We start from the raw sequence: 22,122 nt of genomic DNA, 5'->3' as shown, positions 1-22,122 counted from the left end.
AAATACAGTGTTGTGCCACACTCCCCGTGCTCTATAGATAGGTGTGCGCTCACCTCCTTAATTAGCCAAACAAAGTGGCTAACAACACCTTTGTCCTAACCCCTGATGAAGCCACGTGACCCTGTGGCGCAACGTGTAGGGGAGGGGCTCTGACGTCACGACGCCGCGGTGGACGAGCAGCATTTACAAGCACAGGATCTGGGCACAGCTCTGTTGGATACTGCATAATGTGAGTGGCGATTTATTCTCAATAAAAGGTGATTTAACCTCACAAAGGATAAGGCACTATTGTGGCTCTTTCTTACATGGTTTCCCAATATACTGGGAGGAGGAAATACCACTCAAACCATCCCTAATTATCCATTGAGGCTCAGTGTGGAAGGAGGAATAAGGGAGACCTCTGGTGGCAGGAAAATGGCAATATAAATCCACGGCATGGATGGAAATACATATATAGTATGAAGATTACCACCCAGTCCTGATAGGACAAAAGTGTTGTTAGCCACTTTGTTTGGCTAATTAAGGAGGTGAGCGCACACCTATGTATAGAGCACGGGGAGTGTGGCACAACACTGTATTTGTCACTGAAAAGAATTAAAGCACAAAGAGGACTATTTATGAATTTACTTTTGAGTATTTAAGTAGTAATATATTTGAAAAGCACTAAATACTGCCCTGATTTGAAGCACATAAGTTTTTCACATCACTATTTATATGATCACTTGTATATGATTTTATATTTATATTATGGAACGCGGCACCTGTATATGTATTTGAATATATATACATTTTTTATATATTAAAAGGCAAATATGCTGCCAAAAATAAAATATTTTATTTAAAACGTAATAAAATGATTTCTCTTTTTCAGTTTATGATTAAAAAAACAAAAACATGGTATTTATTAAATTTGTGTGCCAAATTAAACCCTTATACAGAAAGTTGTTGTCCTATTAGGTGATGCATGCTAAATTTGGTCTCAGAATCTAGGTTTCAATTGCTTCTGGTCAGAAAGTGGTTAAATGATTGATTTAAAAAAAAAAAAAAAAATTGGCAGAGAAAATTAAAAAAACAAACATTTTGAAAAAAAAAAGTAAAGTCTGGTGAGCTGTCTCATGTGCTCATCTACTTGCAGTGTACATGCAATGGTACTCACGTGGGGGTATAGGGGGAAGTGCAGGTTGCGGCATAGTTGACTGATGCTGCTTCCACACCAATCCTCAAACACATGGAGATTCACCTGACCAGAAAACTGCAGAACAATCATGTGTTAGTAGTGATTATATTCTAAAATAAATTGATTATATTCTACATGGGTTGAATTGTATGTGCACCCTAATTCATCCTGCAGGGGGCAGTAGTGGAGAACACCCTGCCAATATTGCCCCTGTGTTTTTGCAGGATCTGCATTTTGTCTCCTGAGTCTACAAATAACGTACTGTATATCTAAAGACAAGGGAAATGGTTAAAAAGTCTGGAGAACCAACAAGAAGTGAGAGACTTCACACTTATAATACAAAAGGCAAACATTATTTGAAGACTGTAACATAGGGTTGATCCCTTTAAACCCGAACACATATTAATTACACAGGTTCTGTGGCTGATTAAGGTGGTAATTAAACTCACTTAGTGCCTTATCTGCATTAAATTAGCCTCAGAACCTGTGTAATTAATATGTGTTTGGTTTTAAAGGGATGAGGTGGACACCCTACTGTAACCATAAACATATAGCACAAATAAGTATGAACCAGGGGCGGACTGACCATTTGGAAACTCGGGCACTACCCGAGGGCCCGGGGTCAATAGGGGGCCCCATGAGATGCCCCTGGTACCTTTTCCATAGGCTTTTTTGAGTTTGGGCAAGGACACAGGGGCCCCATGATCCCCTATTGCCCGGGGGCCCCATGAGTTGTCAGTCCGCCCCTGGTTCAAACATAAATACAAATGCAGCAGGGATGGTGGGAACCCCTGATAATGGGCACAGCATGTTTGTACAACTGGGATCTCAGAGAAGGCATGGCAGGAACCCTCTAAAATGGGCACAGCAAGTGTACAAATCAGGGAACTCAGCACAGGGATATAGAAAAACCCTTATAAAGGGCACCACAAGTGTGCAGGCCTTGGATCGTAGTGCAGGGATGGCGGGAGCCTCTCAAAAAAGCCACAGCAGGTGTGCATACCTGGAAACTCAGCTCAGGGATGGAGGGAACCCTTCATAATGGGTACAGCAGGTGTACAAACTTGGGAACTCTGTGCAGGGATGGTGGGAACCCTTCATAAAGAGCACAACCGGTGTGCAGACCTGGGAACGTAGCGCAGGGATGATTGGAACCCCTTATAATGGTCACAGCAGGTGTTCAGAGTTGGAAACTCAGTGCTGGTATAGTGGGTACCCATCACAAAGGGCAACAGCAGGTGTGCAGGCCTGAAAACTCAGCTCAGGGATGGGTGCAGCAAGTGTAAAAACCTGGGAAATTACCTCTGGGATGGTGCGAACCCCTAATAATGGGCACGGCAGGTGTGTAGACCTGGGAATGTAGCACAGGAATGGTGGGAACCCCTTATAATGGTCACAGCAAGTGTTCAGAGTAGGAAACTCAATGCAGGTATAGTGGGTACCCATCACAAAGGGCAGCAGCAGGTGTGCAGGCCTGGAAAGTCAGCTCAGGGATGGTGGGAACCCCTTGTAATGGGCACAGCAAGTGTAAAAACCTGGGAAATTAGCTCTTGGATGGTGCGACCCCCTCATAATGGGCATAGCAGCTGTATAGACCTGGGAATGTAGCACAGGAATGGTGGGAACTCCTCATAATGGTCACAGCAGGTGTTCAGAGTTGGAAACTCAGTGCTGGTATAGTGGGTACCCATCACAAAGGGCAACAGCAGGTGTGCAGGCCTGAAAACTCAGCTCAGGAATGGGTTCAGCAAGTGTAAAAACCTGGGAAATTACCTCTGGGATGGTGCGAACCCCTAATAATGGGCACGGCAGGTGTGTAGACCTGGGAATGTAGCACAGGAATGGTGGGAACCCCTTATAATGGTCACAGCAAGTGTTCAGAGTAGGAAACTCAATGCAGGTATAGTGGGTACCCATCACAAAGGGCAGCAGCAGGTGTGCAGGCCTGGAAAGTCAGCTCAGGGATGGTGGGAACCCCTTGTAATGGGCACAGCAAGTGTAAAAACCTGGGAAATTAGCTCTTGGATGGTGCGACCCCCTCATAATGGGCATAGCAGCTGTATAGACCTGGGAATGTAGCACAGGAATGGTGGGAACTCCTCATAATGGTCACAGCAGGTGTTCAGAGTTGGAAACTCAGTGCTGGTATAGTGGGTACCCATCACAAAGGGCAACAGCAGGTGTGCAGGCCTGAAAACTCAGCTCAGGAATGGGTGCAGCAAGTGTAAAAACCTGGGAAATTACCTCTGGGATGGTGCGAACCCCTAATAATCGGCACGGCAGGTGTGTAGACCTGGGAATGTAGCACAGGAATGGTGGGAACCCCTTATAATGGTCACAGCAAGTGTTCAGAGTAGGAAACTCAATGCAGGTATAGTGGGTACCCATCACAAAGGGCAGCAGCAGGTGTGCAGGCCTGGAAAGTCAGCTCAGGGATGGTGGGAACCCCTTGTAATGGGCACAGCAAGTGTAAAAACCTGGGAAATTAGCTCTTGGATGGTGCGACCCCCTCATAATGGGCATAGCAGCTGTATAGACCTGGGAATGTAGCACAGGAATGGTGGGAACTCCTCATAATGGTCACAGCAGGTGTTCAGAGTTGGAAACTCAGTGCTGGTATAGTGGGTACCCATCACAAAGGGCAACAGCAGGTGTGCAGGCCTGAAAACTCAGCTCAGGAATGGGTGCAGCAAGTGTAAAAACCTGGGAAATTACCTCTGGGATGGTGCGAACCCCTAATAATCGGCACGGCAGGTGTGTAGACCTGGGAATGTAGCACAGGAATGGTGGGATCCCCTTATAATGGTCACAGCAAGTGTTCAGAGCAGGAAACTCAATGCAGGTATAGTGGGTACCCATCACAAAGGGCAGCAGCAGGTGTGCAGGCCTGGAAAGTCAGCTCAGGGATGGTGGGAACCCCTTGTAATGGGCACAGCAAGTGTAAAAACCTGGGAAATTAGCTCTTGGATGGTGCGACCCCCTCATAATGGGCATAGCAGCTGTATAGACCTGGGAATGTAGCACAGGAATGGTGGGAACTCCTCATAATGGTCACAGCAAGTGTTCAGAGTTGGGAACTCAAAACAAAGGTAGAAGAAACTGTCAGGAGATTTAAAGTGTATCTAAACCTAAGCATATACATGTAATATAATGCAGTTTGCCAGTCCCTAAATGTGGTAGCTGCTTTTATTTTATTTTTCAGGGGTTTTTTTTCTTTACTTTACACTTCCTGTCCTAGGGTGACAACATTCACTTTCCCAACTGTATCCAAAATAAAAACCCAAAATTTTTAATTTGTCCCCAGAACTAGAGGTGAACGCAAATCTTCCAACTGGAGGATCTCTTCTGGGGACAACTGTTTAAGAGGGGAATTGTCCTTCCTTTTGGAGATTTTCTCCAACTTCTTGTTGTGTCTCTGGAACAGGAAGCAAAGGAAAATGTTCCTAGCAGTAAACAGACAGCAAAAACAATTACCTGGCAGGGGATTAAATCCTTCCCTACTCCATACAAAAAAAAAAAAGTTTGGGCTGTACATAAATGCTAAAAAACACAGCACAGAAGACAGGACAGCACTAGATTTATGATAGAATTAACAGCTAATGTTTTAGGGGTTTTTTTGCACCCACACAGAACAGATATAACAGAATGATTCTAATGGTTTATTTAAAAACCCAAAAGGGACCAAATAAAAGAAGTTTATTGTTAGGGTTAACGTACACTCTAGAACTGTTGTTTTAATTACATGTAACAGGTAATAAACTTCTACGTCTATTGTATTAAAAGGAATAATGACTGCAGACTTATGCAGGTATGTGAATGGAATGTTTGATGAGAAAATGACTAATCCTTAAATACCATAATGAATAGATAGGTTGCATGAAAACCTAATATAATTGAAATATGTAGGTTTTCATTGCTAACCTCCTTTTGAAGATACTTGTTTGTATGCCTCTGATCATAGCTGGCCATGTATTGATACAGTTTTTTTTTTCTTTGTTAAACCAGATTACTCCATCCATGCTAATCAGTGTGGATGGAGAAATCTGCTGTTGCGATCATATTCTCAAAATACCCAATAGCATACCTCTGTATTATTGGATGCAGCAGTTGTTTGACTGACAACTCTCTGTGCGGCTCCTTCAATGTTTTGTTCTAAGGATGTAAGACAGGAGGGTGACCAGTGGTGTATTTAGGTTTTGTGCTGCCCTAGGCAACACAAAAATCGGACACCTCTCCTCCTTGGTGTAAAGAGCCTTACACCAACTAACACCAGACCCCCTCCCCACCCCCTTCCCGGGGAGAGTGACCAACAATACCCCTGCCCCATCATCCCCCCACCCGAGAGAGCCTTTAAGTAACACCCTCCCCCCTGATGACAGAGAGAAAGACACTCACCTTTACAGCTCTGGACATCCCTGGGAATGACAGTCGGGCTCTGCATACTCCATCAAGCAGCCCACAGCCTCTCTCAGATCCCACCTGGTCCCCATGCCGCATATGTCCCTTTTTCCAGTGGGCAATGCTGCCCCCTTAAAAAATGCCGCCCTAGGCAAATGTCTTGTTTGCCTTGTGGTAAATACGCCCCTAAGGGTGACAAAAGGGCCACCCAAAGAGTGATTCTCATCAGATTCATCAGGAACTAGCCAAAATTCGCTCAGTGCATGACCAGTTTTATTGATCCAAAACAAGTATGCAGCAAGTGAAATCAGAACTCTGATCTGTATACTTGCCCCAAGTCAGTGATTAAGAAGGTCCCGTTGCCAGTAGATGAACATGACATATTTCTCAAAGCACAGAATCAATATGCAGAAAAAAATACTACCAGACACCATAACAGGTGCCCATAACGGAAGCTTTCACGTCTTCTCCTTTTCCTGGTGACAAATGTAACATTTCAGATATCCCATCAATTTCTGCCCCAGTGACAGCAGTCACCAGGACAAATACACAGCAGGGATATAGGAAGCATTAGAAGCATTGCAGAGGTTTAAACCCACCTCGACTCCATCTAAAACTAGAAAAAAAGTTCTAACTTTCAGCCCTGGTTCACACTGATGCAGTGCTGAAATCGCAGGATTTTCAGTGCGAATTCCGCACCGCATCACAAACACACCCCATTAATACGAACCGATGCGGGTGTGTATGTTAAGTTAACAACACCCCGACATTGGTCCGCAAAACGCGGTGCGATGTGCAGAATTGGATCACATAGGTGTGAATACCTATGCAATCCAATTCTAGTGTGGCCAAAAAAGGGTCCTGCACATTTTTGGTGCAGGTGCAATGCAAATAGAGCCATCCAAAATGTATGGCTCCAATTGCACCGCATACAAATCGCATGTGATATGTACAGGAATGCGGTGCGGTTCCTGTATGAATCACATGCGATTTACCGCACCGCTGTAGTGTGAACCTAGGCTCAATCTTCTTTAAATCTGTAATTGAGCCTTTACAGTCAACCTTAGGGTCCTTTTACATGGGCTTTCCAATCAGGTCTGCCTATCAGTTTTTAAACACCTGATCGGAAGCTCCATTCAAGTCTATGGGCAGGTGGATGTAAACAGATGTGTGACGCTTACATTGGCCTAGCTTCTTTTTCATTTTCCCAAACCAAAATGTGATTAATTGGCTGTAGCATGATGTAAATGGACCTTAGGACTGAAAATGCTGACAAAAACTGAATGGGCATAGATATCACTAAAGTGACATCCATCCCATTCTATCCCGAATCAGCAGGGGATCTGTTCACAAATCCTCTGCTGAACGGAGTGGAGCACGCCTGTGAAAGGTCCCTTACCACTCAATCTGCTGAGAAAAAATATACATTACAAAGAGGTAACATGGGCCACTTTGTATTGTGTAGTGTAAACTAATTTCCCTGAAAAGGATAGGTGGAGATTTTGTGTCGATAAGAAAAAATGGCATGATGGGAAAGGGCTGTAACTGGAGATTAGAATGGGGCCCCATAACAGCCAATCCCGAGATTTGTTTCCATAAAGGGGATTAACGCGGCCACATAGAGAAAGTATTGTTTAGAAAAGATAACGCTTCCCCCTCCCATCTATATCCACCTGATGGACTGCAAATAACACCTGAACCTTCTCCTCTCCCCCTTCCCCACCCCACTCCTAGGACAGCTTAATGTGACAATACATAGCGTAGATCATAGAGGATGGGCCTGTGATGAGAGAAGGTCTGCCTGCTGCCCAGATCTTAAACTATTTATTAAAATCCAATAAAAGCTTTAACATTGAATCCAGGAAGAAAAAGTAGATTACACTCTGATAAAATATTATGCAAATGTAACTTTATTGTTCCAGACAGGCTCCCTATGATTAAACCAGGTTTTATGGGTGAAACGCGTCAGTGTTCACTTGCCTAGAACAGTAAAGTTACACCTAACAAGTGCCAACGGCTTTTTCTTCCCTGATTTACTGGCTGTTCAGGGTACAGAAAAGTCCCTGCCTGGGGTGACCTGATATTATGGACTTAATAATGATATTATGACCTACAAAACACATTTTATTATTGAAAAGCTTTGACATGTTCATGTTATTTCAAAAGCTGTTTTCAATTGTTTTAAATCTGCAGATTTCATTAAAAAACATCATTAGTTAGGGATTACATTTATTGTATATTTTAATATATCTCACATATTATAAACTTGATGGCCCAAAGCTTGTGGACACTTGACCATCACACCTATATGAGATTGTTGGACATTGGTATTAATATGGAATCCCACCCCCTCCCTTTCCTCTGAAGGTATAATATCCTCTACTCTTCTTTTTTTTATAATTTTTTTTAATCTTTTTAGTTCCATGAGAAAAAGAAAAAGCAGTCATCAATCACTTAACATACAGAAAGAAAGAATCACAACAGACGAGATTCCAAGCAGTACATGAACAGACAAGGAAGCAGCTAATGGAGTTACAGAATCTGGTCACAACTGACTCAGTGGTATGTGAAACAACTGCATGCATTAACACAAGGTATTCGGTGAAACGACTCACATTTGTAAATAATATAAGGAAAGAAAACACAAAGGGCATAAAACAGGTAAATAGGATCAAGGTTAAATAAAAGGAGAGAAGCACCAAGGGAACACGGGAGACTACGCCACTCTTCTTGAAAGGCTTTCCACAAGATTTTAGTGGGTGTTTCTAGGTATATGTTTCTATTTTGAGGTCAGGTAGTGTTGATGGATAAGAAGAACTAGCTCACAAATTATGTTTTCATTCATCTTAGACGTGTTCAGTAGGGTTGGGGTCAGAACTGTGTGCAGGCTACTCAAGTTTCTCCACACCAAACTGGTCAAGCCATGTCTATAGTGAGCTGTCTTTGCTGACAGGAGTATAGTCACAGAAAAGATCCTTCCCCAAACTGTTACCGCAAGGCTGAAAACACATACTGTAATTGTGTGAAATAGCTTTGTATGCACTAAAATTAAAAGAATCCTTCAATGTAAGCTCCTGAACTCTCAATGTATGCCCAAACACAAACACTCAACAACATGCCCAGACTGGAACAAAAAATTGATCTGGGAATTTTAGACTGAGCAGTCCTGAGCCTGGGGGCCCTTTCTTTGGAACCCAGTGGTGAAACACCCGGTCGCAACTGTGACCTTTGCGACCCTGGTAGTTCCACCACTGGTATTAGTAGTTTCTTATTTTTTTAAATTATTTTTTACCATTTTATTTTATTTTTTTTTTTTTTTATATTTTTAAAAAAATGTTTTAGGAGCCCTGTTAAGTGGCTTTGGTGAAATATCAGGGGTCTAAATAGACCCTTGACATCTCACCTTTGAGACAGAGAAAGGAGATTGAGGATACAGCCCTCAATCTCCATCTCTGAAGTCTCAGCAGTACAGAATGAATGGACAGGAATAGCTGTTTACAGAGCTTCCCATTCATTCATAAACTGAAGTATAGTAAACACAGTTTGCTATGCTTCAGTTATGAATGGACAAAGTCAGTGATTGGTACCAATCACTGACTGTCCATTCAGACAAGGAAGGGGCCGGTAAATGATTTACCAGCCCCTTTCCCGCTCTCCATCCTGACAGATCCCACGCAGCTGTAATAAAAATATATTTGAAATATAATTTAAAAATATTCTTCCCAAATATATTGACATATATTTAAAATACTACAATTTTGCCCATATTCAATATATTTTAAAAAAAAATTAATTAATATATATATATATATATATATGCGCATTTTCAATTATACTTTTTGTCTTTAAAAATACAAATCTACATTTTTGGAATGCAGTTGCAAATAAATGTAAAAATATATGTTAAAAAGACTTTTCTATATGTTAAAAAAATCTGAAGAATATATTTAAAAAATATATATTTTTAAAAATATTTTCTTATATTTTGTAATATTTAAAAAACGCATTTCAAAATGCAATATATATATATATATATACACATACACACACATACTGCATGTTGAAATTTTTTATTACAAAATACAAGAAACATATTTTAAAAAATATATTTTTTAAAAATATATTCTTCAGTTTTTTTTAACATATAAAAAGTAATTTTAACATATATTTTTACATTTATTTGCATTCCAAAAATGTAGATTTGTATTTTCAAAGACATACAGTATATTTGAAATGTATTTTTAAAAATATTTTTCATATAATTTGCAATAAAAACATATATATATATATTGAATATGGCCAAAATTGTAGTATTTCAAATATATGTCAATATGATTGGGGAGATTTTAAAATCTATTTCAAAGATATTTTTCTTCCATATGGGTGGGAGAGGGGAGGGGGGGACTCGGCAGCACTGCGGGGAGGACGGGGGCCCAGGAGAGAGCACAGGGGTACCAGAAAATAGGACAGGGGCCTGGGGCAGCAGAAAGAAGATAGATAAGAGGGGCGGCAGGGTGGCATATAGAGGAACTGATCTATTAATTTCTCTCCTGCAGCCACTGGACGTCTGCAGGAGGGAGAGGGGGCGAAGTGGGCATTCAGCGGTGGCAGGGGGGAAATGGATGGATCGGTTCCTCTCAATGCCGTCCCATCACCCTTCCTATACAGGTGGTCCTGGCCCACCGGGCAAATGCCCAGTGTGCCATATGCCCAGTTCAGGCCTGCTCAACAACATTTAACATTTGTCAACATGTATTTCCCTTGTTACTCAATACAGCTATAGTGATACATTATACATTATCATCCTTCTGCCACACTATACCAAATATCACACAATACTTTAATCAATTAATTCTTAATTGTACAGTGACATAGTCAGATTTGGCAGTACCTCTGCTCTCCAGGGAACAGACAGGTTCCAGGAAGCCTCTTCACGCATCTGTGGAAATAAGGAGAAAACATTACAACCTTATGTACTGATCAGCAATTTAAATCTTTTTTCCACTTCTTCAGTCCTATCATGTCAACAATGCAAATCTTTTTATTTAAGGCTATTAAGGCTAAGCAAAAAACAAACATTGTGCAGAAGTCACTATAAGCAGTACTGATCAGCCTTCACCTTTATCGGTGCAGAGGAATCAAACAATGATCAATGATTGTGGATCAATCACTGGATAACTGCATATTGTATATTGTTTTTCATTTTTAAACATAGTGTGGTTTACAGAGATTAAAGCAACGTTCTGAGTAGGAAAGCCTGTCCCCTGCCAGTATACTGCAAAGAAAGACCTGTGCTCTGTATGTGGAAACAGTTGTCCCTCCACAGAGACCCAAGACACCCCCTGCTTAGTCGGAGCCTGAGCTGTCCAATCAGCAAACTTAATACTCCCTTCTGATTGGAGTCCTTTAGCCCTGACTTAGCAAGGTGCGTGTCGACCTCTGCAGAGATACTATTGCTTCCACACAGCCAGCAAGGGTTCTTCTCTGTGGCTCACTGGCAGGGGACAGGCTTTTCTACCCAGGCTGTAGCTACTTTCTAAAAAAGATGAAGTGTAAGACTTTGCACATCTTTTGTTTTGATGTAACTGAAATGTAGTTAATTTAAACTGAAGGTTCCAGGGATAATCATATCTGCCCATTACTGTTGCAGAATCTCCTACATGCTGATTGTGATGTGATTCTACCTGCCAGTATGACTTTATTCAGCTGGTTATACATGGATTTTAGAAACAAAGTGCCTCCCATCCGACATCCCTCGATTGAACGACCAAAGGAACCAGGTGGAAAATTGTTGGCCAAGCAGCATCCAATCGGATGTAGGCACTATTTGGGTATTTTGACAGCTGTCAGGACCTGCTATCAATTCATAATAGCTGGGAGATCTGGAAATCAGGAAAAATCTGTATGTGTATAGCCAGTATTAGTTTAAGATTAACTGAAAAGACTAGATGCTGCAGGCAACTAGATGATCTTATCTATGTAACCATTTACCGTCCATTATATGCAAATGATTCTCAAACTTTGAAAGTCACATAACAAAGAGTTACATATTAGGGTAATAACTGATAATGTGTGTACTCAGTGATAACATCATGCAGTTTGGGTTGGAGTAATCCTGCTTTGTTGATTTACACCATAGCACTACTGCATACCAGAGCGCTTTAGAACTGTGTCCTATATCTCACTTTGTAACAAATTGTATTTAATCTGTTGGGAGAATTCTTGTACCCGCCGTTCATACAAGATGTGCAAATAAGAAAATAGGATCAATTTGCAAAGCTAACAAAACACGATAAGGGTTACTTTTTAAGAAAAAAAATAGTTATTTTTAGCTACTGAGTGTGATGAGGTCTAAGGCTGAGCGTAGAGATTTACTGACGTTTTGACTTGAGTTTTTTAGCATTTTTAACAATGTATTACAAGCGTGTTAGAAACGTAATACAAGCCTTTTTCAGCTTCAGGCATTTTTGTTTAGCCAGTAGAAAACACTAGGGGGAGGAGAAGGGGAGGAAATTGGGTGGAGTGCTGCTGCTTAAGCAGAAAAACACGTCACAAAACACTTGTAAAATGCTCTCGTCACACATTTTCAGGCGTTTCTATGGGGCCAAAAATGCTTGTAATCAGCCAAAAAGAAGCTCATGTACTTTTTTAAGCGACAGGTGTTTTTCTTTAGGTGACAAAACGATCATATGTGAACAGGGGCCATTGAAATAAATAGGATTTTGCTTGTTGAGTGTTAGAGCTACAAGTTTCAAGCAGAAAATCGCTCAAGTGTAAATGCAGTCTAAAAAGTTCAGTCACATGGCTGAAAATAAAGATCCTAGTGTTAAAGCTTTGCACATTTAATCCATGGATAACTTTAGTAGGTTAAAATGCTTCCTATGCTTCTAAGGATGGATTCTCCCCCATCAGCAGTGCAAGTTAAAGGATATGGTCACCATTCATAACCGTATTTGCGGTGTAACATGTTACTAACCCCCGTTTCCCATATATGCAGCCATGAGGGGTGCGTTTTGCACGGACACGAGAGCCCATTCATTTGAATGGACTCCCGTGTCCCGTGACACACAGGGAAGAAGTCCCTGCACTTCTTTGGAAAACGCAGCTCGCATGGGAACCTCGGTTCCCAATACAGTTGAGTGTTCCAGTGTGGCCGGCGTGCCATTAGAAGTAATGCCACCCGCCCGTGGGTCCGCATTTCTCTGTGCAGGTGGTGCGGCTGCACAGATTTTCATGCGGATCCGCAGCGGCACCACCTGCACAAATGTGGACCTAGGGTAAATGAGCAGCCCCTGCCCCCATTGTGACAGAGGGCCGGGAATCTTCTCCCCACACCTGTTGTCACAATTAAAAAAAAGATGTGGCCATGCAGGGCTCCACCCACCCGGACATGTCATTTATTCACAGAGTTCTGTGAATGGGAGAACTACAACTACCGTCAGTCATTGCAGTTGACAGCTTGTAGTTCTCAATGAACTACCAGGGTACTGGTGAGCGCTCTAGGTAGTTCATTGATTCTTCCTGTCATTCGGTAACTGCCTGCCTGTACAAGGTATGCGCAAACAGTTACACTGACAGTTTGCAGGAGCCTGAAATTTCACCCGCAATCTGCTGATTGCAGGTGCAATACTTTACAGGATCCTAATAAAAAAAAAGTAAACACACATTTTTTTACCTGCAAAGAAAATGTGCATTTAATTTTTTTTTTTTTTAATTTAAATGAACTTATTCTTTAAATAACAGGTATATGTGCATTGCAGCGCACTGCACTAATAATACTGAATGGCACCCCAATGCTCAAACAAAAACACAGTCAGGAAGTGGCTGCAAAGAGTCTGATGGAGATCTACAGCACTAAGATGTAACAAAGACGAAAAAAAGTTGAAAACAAGAATTTTATCTATGATAATTATTATATAGAGTGCAGACCACAAACTAAATGTCTTCCAATTAATATTATTATTATAATACAGGATACAAGATTTGTATAGCATAAACATATAGGTAGGTGCAGTCTATCTTCTCCACTGCAGGTGGAACTCATCTGCAGCAGCAATGTAGGTGGAGGAGGAAGATGAGAGAAACCTGGTTCCTCTATGGTTTTCTTGGTCACAGAAAAACAGCCATCTGATTGGATGCTGGTGGCCCAGGTGACATTGGTGGCCATCTTGGGTCAGGCAGAGTCTATTTAAGACCCTGGCTCCTGGTATCGGCACACATTTTTGTGAGTGGCAGTGTAGGGACAGCAAACCTGTCTGTCAGGGAAAGGTTCCAGAAGAGTAGGGAAAGTGCAAGGACTTCCTGGAAACCTTCCCATTTGGGCACAGACCAGCTAGGGCACATTCTGTCTGTCAAGACAGACACTGTCGGCATCTCTGAGTTGTCAGACTACTGTTGCACATCTGCTATAACCTCTGAATGTTCCTGATTGGGTTGCCTTCCCACTGGGCCTATTGTGCATTACTGGACTTCCGTTACAATATATTCCTGTTACTGCATTTGGACTCCGAGTGTTTTCTGCTCACTGCATCACGCTCTACCTACTGCAAACAGTTTGAGCAGTGCTTTACAAAATTAAAAAATCAATCTGATCTTCTTTAAACAATCACTGTACATAAAGCTTCTTGGTTCATGTGTTTTAAAGCTGAATCCAAGGAAAACAAAAATGCTTGTTTATACCTAGGCTCCCACAAGCTCCCTCTGTACTGTAAGACCAGTCACTGCAGATGCTTTGGCGGTTGCAGGCACTCTGACATCTGGCTGCCCACCAGAACTGTAACATTACAGCTTGACAGGGCTGTACACATGCCATAGCTGCAACGCTTTGCTTCGCTGCTGCAGCAATTTAAACTCAAGCAGCAGCATGTTACACTCACCTATTAGATCAAATGCTTGGCTCGCAGTTGTGGTGTGGTCTCACAATTAAGTAAAGAAAACAAAAAAGAAGGTGGAAGTAGCACCTCTTGAATGCTTCCAGCTGCTGCCAACGTTGGATATGATTTCAGCAGCCCCAGCAGACTCCTTAGCAGAGGTCAGAAATTCATCTATTGCAATCTACCAGTCGACTGCACGCAGGTGACAGCTGGATCGCAGGAATGAGACTAGTGTCCAAAGCTGCCTGAGCTATCCTGCAGGGAAGCTGTCAAAGCCGAGAGCCAATCACAGGTGGTGGAGGTGTTTCCCGGTTATGATTGTCTGTTGGCTTTCCCAGCAGAAAAGCTCAGGGGGTTTGAAGTCATGTCCGAACCCACCTGAGCTTATGCCCCACCTTGTTGACCCTTTGTTGGCAAGGTGAGAAAATCCTTTGTCCCCCACTTGCAGAATGCTGCAGGAAAGCCACATGACTAAAGAGATTGGGATTGATTTACTAAGGCAAATAGACTGTGCACTTTTACAACTGCAGTAGCACTCTGCAAGTGCAATTGCTGCAGAGCTTAGTAAATGAGGGGAGCTCTGCTGACTTCCATCATCCAATCATGTGCAAGAAAAAAATGCTGTTTTTTTTCTTTGCTTGTGATTGGGTATTCATTGTAAAGTGAAGCTTTACCTTTGTTCTGCCTCCAGCAGGGATGCAATATTAAATTTGGCCATTAGATGGAGCCTGGAATAAATTTACTGTTTCACAGAAACCAGAATCAAATTGGTTCATGAAAGCTCCTATCATGCTTCTTCTGTGAAGGGGAGGCAGATGCAGCCTGAGACTCTATATTACAAACTGAGGGAAAGGAACCAGCCATAATTCCATAATTCCCTGAAGCAAATGTCATGGACTGAACTTACATCCCCTACAGGCAGCATCGCTGGAGAGCAGGAACTTATTGTCATTTGCAGCTTAATCATTTCATTGTGTTTTTATATTTCATATATTGATTATATGTGCTTCTTAACTATTTTTGCTATTAGTTTCACCCCACCTTGTTTTGTTAATAAAGCTTCAAGATTACATTCAGTCTGGCTTATTGCAGAATAGGAGGGTTTAGCTGCATGTGAAGTTACACATAGGGAAACATGTAGCGAGGACAGAACAACCTCATTTACTAAGCTCTTGAGCAACTGTACTTGCAGAGTGCAACTGCCTTTGCAAACTGCACAGTCATTTAGCCTTTTAGTGCTGATTCCCCCTGGGAGAAGAGGGCCATCAGGAAACCGTACACCAGAAGAATTTATCACTGGCACTGCCACTTCCTTGCTCTGCAAAATTACTGCTCTACTGTCCTCTGTCCTGTTAAACTACCTGACCTACACCTTGCTGACCCCTGTCCTCTGCCCTACTGACTCCTGTACACTGCTCTACCGACCTTCACTCTGCTGACCCCTGTACACTGCACAGCTGACCTCCACCCTGATGACCCCTGTACATTGCTCTGCTGGTTTCTACCCTGTTGATACCGGTATACTGTCCTGCTGACCCTTTATAATCTGCCCAACAAATTGCTGACCCCAGTACTCAGCCATAGAAACTACTGACCACTGTACAGTGCCCTACATACTACTGACCTCTGTACAGTGCCCTACATACTACTGACCTCTGTACAGTGCCCTATTTACTACTGACCTCTGTACAGTGCCCTACAAACTACTGACCTCTGTACAGTGCCCTACAAACTACTGACCTCTGTACAGTGCCCTACATACTACTGACCTCTGTACAGTGTCCTACATACTACTGACCTCTGTACACTGCCCTACATACTACTGACCACTGTACACTGCCCTACATACTACTGACCTCTGTACACTGCCCTATTTACTACTGACCTCTGTACAGTGCCCTACAAACTACTGACCTCTGTACAGTGCCCTACATACTACTGACCTCTGTACAGTACCCTATTTACTAGTGACCTCTGTACAGTGCCCTACATACTACTGACCTCTGTACAGTGCCCTATTTACTACTGACCTCTGTACACTGCCCTACATACTACTGACCTCTGTACAGCACCCTATTTACTACTGACCTCTGTACAGTGCCCTACTTACTACTGACCTCTGTACAGTGCCCTACATACTACTGACCTCTGTACAGTGCCCTATTTACTACTGACCTCTGTACAGTGCCCTATTTACTACTGAACTCTGTACTGTGCCCTATTTACTACTGATCCCTGTACACTGCCCTATTTACTACTGATCCCTGTACACTGCCCTACATACTACTGACCTCTGTACAGTGCCCTACATACTACTGACCTCTGTACAGTGCCCTACATGCTACTGACCTCTGTACAGTGCCCTACATACTACTGACCTCTGTACAGTGCCCTATTTACTACTGACCTCTGTACACTGCCCTACATACTACTGAACTCTGTACAGTGCCCTATTTACTACTTATCCCTGTACACTGCCCTATTTACTACTTATCCCTGTACACTGCCCTATTTACTACTTATCCCTGTACACTGCCCTATTTACTACTGACCTCTGCACACTGCCCTACATACTACTGACCTCTGTACAGTGCATTATTTACTACTGACCTCTGTACAGTGCCCTACATATTACTTACAATGACCAGAACTTAATTCAACCAGTCAGGCCAGAACTCCAAGCAGACAGCCAGGCCAGAATTGAGGCTAGCCAGGCCTGAAACTAGCTTCATTACCAGTTCTCCTGCCTTCATGATGGACTCCTGTATCAGACTTGAGGTATTCAATTACTCCCAGACATGAAACAAATTGTGAATGAAAGTCAATGGCAAATTTCTCACTGAAGCTAACTTTTAGGTTGAAGTCACTCTGACTTAACGATAAAATGTGGGGAAAATGGATTTTGCAGGATTTCCACATTCTGTGGGTCACAAAATAAATCACAAAGCAAACTTTTTTTTCCTTACCTGTGTTGCGTGACCTGCATTGCGTTAAAATACACACATGTTGTACTTTAATGCAACGCAGGTCAACGCAGAAATGTGGTATGAACCAGACACATAAAAAATAGTCTTTTAGACGTCCTTGCACTGATATGTGCTTTACAGCAGTGCTAAAACACAGATATTTGTTTTATTAGAGTTTTCTCCATGCTATTTTTACTTTTTATTGGGGCCTGGCTAGTTAATTTCTTTTTATTTTAACCATTTCAAGTCCGGACACTTTTACCCCCTCCCTGTAAAGGCCAAATTTTCAGCTTTCAGCGCTGTCACACTTTGAATGACAATTGCGCGGTCATGCAACACTGTACCCATATGACTTTACTATCATTTTTTTTGAGACAGATAAAACTTTATTTTGGTGGTATTTATTCACCACTGGGATTTTTTTTTTTTTTTTTTGCTATATAAATGAAAAAGTCCAAAAATTTTGAAAAAAAAGTGTTTTTCTTATAAAATTTTGCAAATAAATAATCTTTCATAAATCTTGGCCAAAATGTATTCAGCTATCTTTTTAGTGAAAAAAAAAAAACTCACATTAGTCTATAACCTCCGGACACAGCAGGCACCAGATCGCGGTGCCGCATGCTCCCAGGGAGCGCGCACAGGCTGAAAATGTGGGCGCCGTTTATGAACGGCAAACAGCTCCTGCACTGCTCCCGTCTGGCCGTTTATGTACATGGGCCGGAAGGGAACTGGTTAAAAAGGGCTCCACATCCCAGGGACATTTGATCTTCCATGTTGTTCAGGTTGATTACCACCTCTCAAAGGTAACCTATCCCTGCTATAGTATTACCTTCACTTCTCCCGAGAAGCAAGGATTATGTAGGGAAGTGATGTTTTTAACAGGGTCCCTTTAAGTGTTTTTACTTCCACTAGGCTGCTGCCACTCTTCTTGTTGCATTCTCCATAGTATAAAATAATTCCAGATGTTAAAGCACCTAATAATGGCACACCCAGAACAGACAGCAACAAAAGCCTGCCAGGGGTTTTATCCAAAAATCTAAGGAAACAGTAAATGATTTTTAACCAGCAACAGTTTTAGCCAGCATCCACTAGAAGCTGAAATGTCAGTTTTGGAAGGAGTGGCCTTTCTATCTGACAAGCAATGTGGAATATGAGCTGATTAGGAAATAGTGGGTGTAGAGGGAACCTTGGAAAGGAGAACATTGTGACATGACTGGATTATCTGAGAGGTGAGACACCCGGTTTTCCTGACACCTGCAGCGCAAATATTGCTTTCAATAAAGGCAAAAATGTATTTTTCTCTCCCTGAACCTAAGAGTGAATATTATTATGTTCCTCCACGTTGTAATTATTTTTGGCATGGGACTTCTGACACAGAGGACTAATCTGCAGCTCCCTAAAATATTTGGACGAAAATGTTTTCTGCCTTTGAAATGCTGCAGAAAATGTTTGTTGTGAGTTGACAACTCTGCCTCTACTGCACCTAAATCTCAAGCAGTGGTGTAAGCCCTGCCTAAGTCTCTCCTGGTGGACTACGGAACACATCCCTCTTATGTTATGTAGGAGAAGAGAGGGAGATGTTCTGGAGTCCAGAAAGGGAGAACTGGGTAGGGCTGACAACATTGGACCAGACCCTTAAAAATCAATTTTATCTCAGAGATACTCCAATAGCAATGTCTCCTTATAGAAATGCCTATCTTCACACTGCATTCATTATAAAACCAGGTGAAGGAGTCTCACTCATCCAGCTGAAAGAAGAAGAGAAAGACAAGTGCCATCTGGGTGTAGTAGTAAAACAACCATTTTAATGTAATAAAAGCAATTCACTCACAAAGGTAAGGTAGTCATAAGGCATGGATAATAAGGATGGTCATCAGTACAGGTCCCGGCCCATGATGGTGGTAGCTGTGAGCCGGCTACCAGGCTGTTCTGGAGGCTCCTAGTGCTTCCTGGTCGGCGTGGAACACAGCCGAAGGTGGAAGTGACGTCAACGACGGAACAGATGACCAAAGATGGCAACGTGTTGTGGAGCATGCGCTCCTTCTTCAGGCCTGGGACCAGGAAGCCCTGGGAGCCTCCAGAACAGCCTGGCAACCAGCTCACAGCTACCACCATCGTGGTCTGGGACCTTTACTAATGATCATCCTTATTATCCATGCCTTATGACTACCTTACCTTTGTGAGTGAATTGCTTTTACTACATTAAATTGGTTGTTTTACTACTACACTCAGATGGCGCTTGTTTTTCTCTTCCTCTTGCATCCTTGACAGAGTCTTCTCCTGCTCTTACAACAAGTTGCCTTACAGTGGACACTAAAGACTGTATCATACCATGGACTTTCTCCCCTATTAGCAATATTATTGGTGACACCTAGTAGCGCTCAATTGTATCTATTCTGTTATCACTAATCCAGCTGCATCCTCCATAATCTAAACAGGGACACTACCACCCACCCACCACAGATAGGCTGAGCTGGGGGCTCAAAAATCTTAGCACCAGAGTGTGCCAATGATATAAAAAATAAAATATGTATTTTTAGGTGGACTTTTTCAAGGAACCCTTTACAGGATTTTTTGGTCTGCAGGGGAAATACTAATTCCAGAGTGCCCTAACATTCAGTGCCAAGAAAATGCATACTCACCAAGCGCTGGTGCCGTTCAGGTTTGTAGAACTTCAAGTTGGGGTCTACAGCTGGGATATTATTGTGTGCCAAGGCTTTGCCCAGTTCGCTCCAACTGTTGTATCCTGACCAACAGAGAAGAGAGAAGGATGTCAGTTATGGTTTGTGTCAGGGGAATAAGTTTTTTTTAGAAGTTTTTAACAAGATAAGTAATATAATCTCAATTTTGTAATATAACTGTACCTTTGCTAAAATACAAATGTCCCTTGAGATTAAAGTGGACTGGGCATCAAACAAAATTCCATATAAAGTTCTGCATGCTAAGTAATGTGTCAGTGTAACACGCAGGTATTTATTATCTCTCACAGAGATCACAGTACTTCCTCTGACAATGCCTTCATCTGCTTTTCTCTCCAGAAAGACGACTGTCTTTGTTCAGGCATCATCCAGGGTCAACTTTACTTTCTGGACTGAGATGCCAAATCAGACATGTCCCAATCATGTAAATCCTGGTGTCTATGTAGTTCTTGGCTGTGTTAACAAATTTCTCACACAGAACAGCCCCAGCTGCAGCCTTTTACCTTGTGACTTGCTACAAAATTAAAAGGTTGCAGTCTAAACACTGAGGGAGAGTAGACTGAGGAAAAGCTTTCTATTGCCAGCAGCTGACTGATGACACCATCTCAGCATGGGCAATGTCTCTGAATGGAATACAAGGATGACTTTTAAATGATAAACGTTGGAGATTTCTGAAAAATTATGCTGTTACTGTATATTGGGAATTTATGCCAGCGTGTAAAGCTACTGACAGGTCAATTCTGTGACTAGTATGCCTGTCTAAATACTTTAAAATTGTTATTTAAAGCGGAGTTCCACTCAACCTGTCAAAAAGTAAAAGTCAGCAGCTACAAAAACTGTAGCTGCAGACTTTTAAAAAACAGCCACTTACCTGTCCCTCGGTCCCATGGTGTGTCCCCCACAGTCTGTTTCACCAGCCGTCCTGTATTCCAGGAGGCTGGCATCTTCAGTGTGGGCACCCGGCTGTGATAGCTTGCGGCTTCAGAGCCGGGTACCCACTGCGCATGTGCGAGTAGCGCTGCGTTTCATGAATGGTCCTGTAGTCGTCTGGGACCTGTCATGTGTCCCAAAAGAGTACAGGGAGGGAGGGAGGACACCTTCCGTTTCCGATCGCCTAGGCGATCCAACCGGAAGTGGGAGCGGGTACCTGTCAAATTTCGGGTACTCGCTCCCCTCCGCCCCCCAGAGGTGCCAATCCTTGATGGGGAATGGGGGAACAGTCCTTAAACTTACCCTTTTGGGTGGAGCACCGCTTTAAGGATATATCAGGCTTTTATTTTCAGAATAAATAGCACTGCATCGCTTCAACACGCATTACCACAGAGCAACAGAATTAATGGGGCCTTACCAGGGGCGGACTGACCATTCGAGCACTCGGGCACTGCCCGAGGGCCCGGGGTCAGTAGGGGGCCCCATGAAATGCCCCTGGTACCTTTTTTATAGGCTTTTTTGAGTGTGGGCAAGGACACAGGAGCCCCATGATCCCCTATTGCCCGGGGGCCCCATGAATTGTCAGTCCGCCCCTGGGCCTTACAGAAAGCACCAATTTAAGGGCCAAAATACAGTACACTCTTTTTCTGTGGTGCACTGGTTATTGCAACGCTAGGTTACTGCAACATGTTAAGTGCATTAGTGTGTTGCAGTCTCAATCATTTTCAATGGCACCGCAATGCACTAGGCCTAGGACAATCCAGCTCTAACACACTTGTGTTTCAACACACCTCAACTTATAGTAACATACTACCATATACCATGAATTGTGGTGTTGCACTGCCAATAAAAGGTGCATGCCCATTTTTTGGTGCATTGCTAGCCCATTCGCTGCCGTCATGCAAAGCACGTTAACGCTCAACAATACCCTTCATTAATGCACGCGTTTTAGGGCAAGGCACCAGGATGCCAAGATCTGAGTGGGCCCTCAAAATAAATATCACAGGGAGAACATGCAAACCTCATGCAGATAGTGTCCCTGATGGGAATTGGACTTGGAACCCCAATGCTGCAATACA

At 42.7% G+C, this 22,122-nt stretch overlaps 1 protein-coding gene across 1 annotated transcript in view; it reads right to left on the bottom strand.

Annotated features, from left to right (window-relative positions):
* B4GALNT3 (beta-1,4-N-acetyl-galactosaminyltransferase 3) overlaps positions 1–22,122 on the bottom strand; it is a 93,273-nt gene that overhangs the window by 30,689 nt on the left and 40,462 nt on the right. Inside the window, exons 2-4 of the mRNA XM_089671771.1 lie at positions 20,057–20,160; positions 10,467–10,514; positions 1,157–1,252 (exon numbers count right to left, since the gene is read on the bottom strand). Coding sequence (XP_089527897.1) covers positions 1,157–1,252; positions 10,467–10,514; positions 20,057–20,160 — 248 coding nt within the window. The remainder of the gene's footprint in view (positions 1–1,156; positions 1,253–10,466; positions 10,515–20,056; positions 20,161–22,122) is intronic.

This window comes from Staurois parvus, unplaced genomic scaffold (genome assembly GCF_062004578.1).
Source record: "Staurois parvus isolate SC_StPar_1 unplaced genomic scaffold, SC_StPar_1.0 ptg000114l, whole genome shotgun sequence".
In the NCBI taxonomy this organism is placed as follows: Eukaryota; Metazoa; Chordata; class Amphibia; order Anura; family Ranidae; genus Staurois; species Staurois parvus.
Note: the sequence above shows the minus strand (reverse complement) of the source record. Positions and strands in the feature narration are given on the sequence as shown.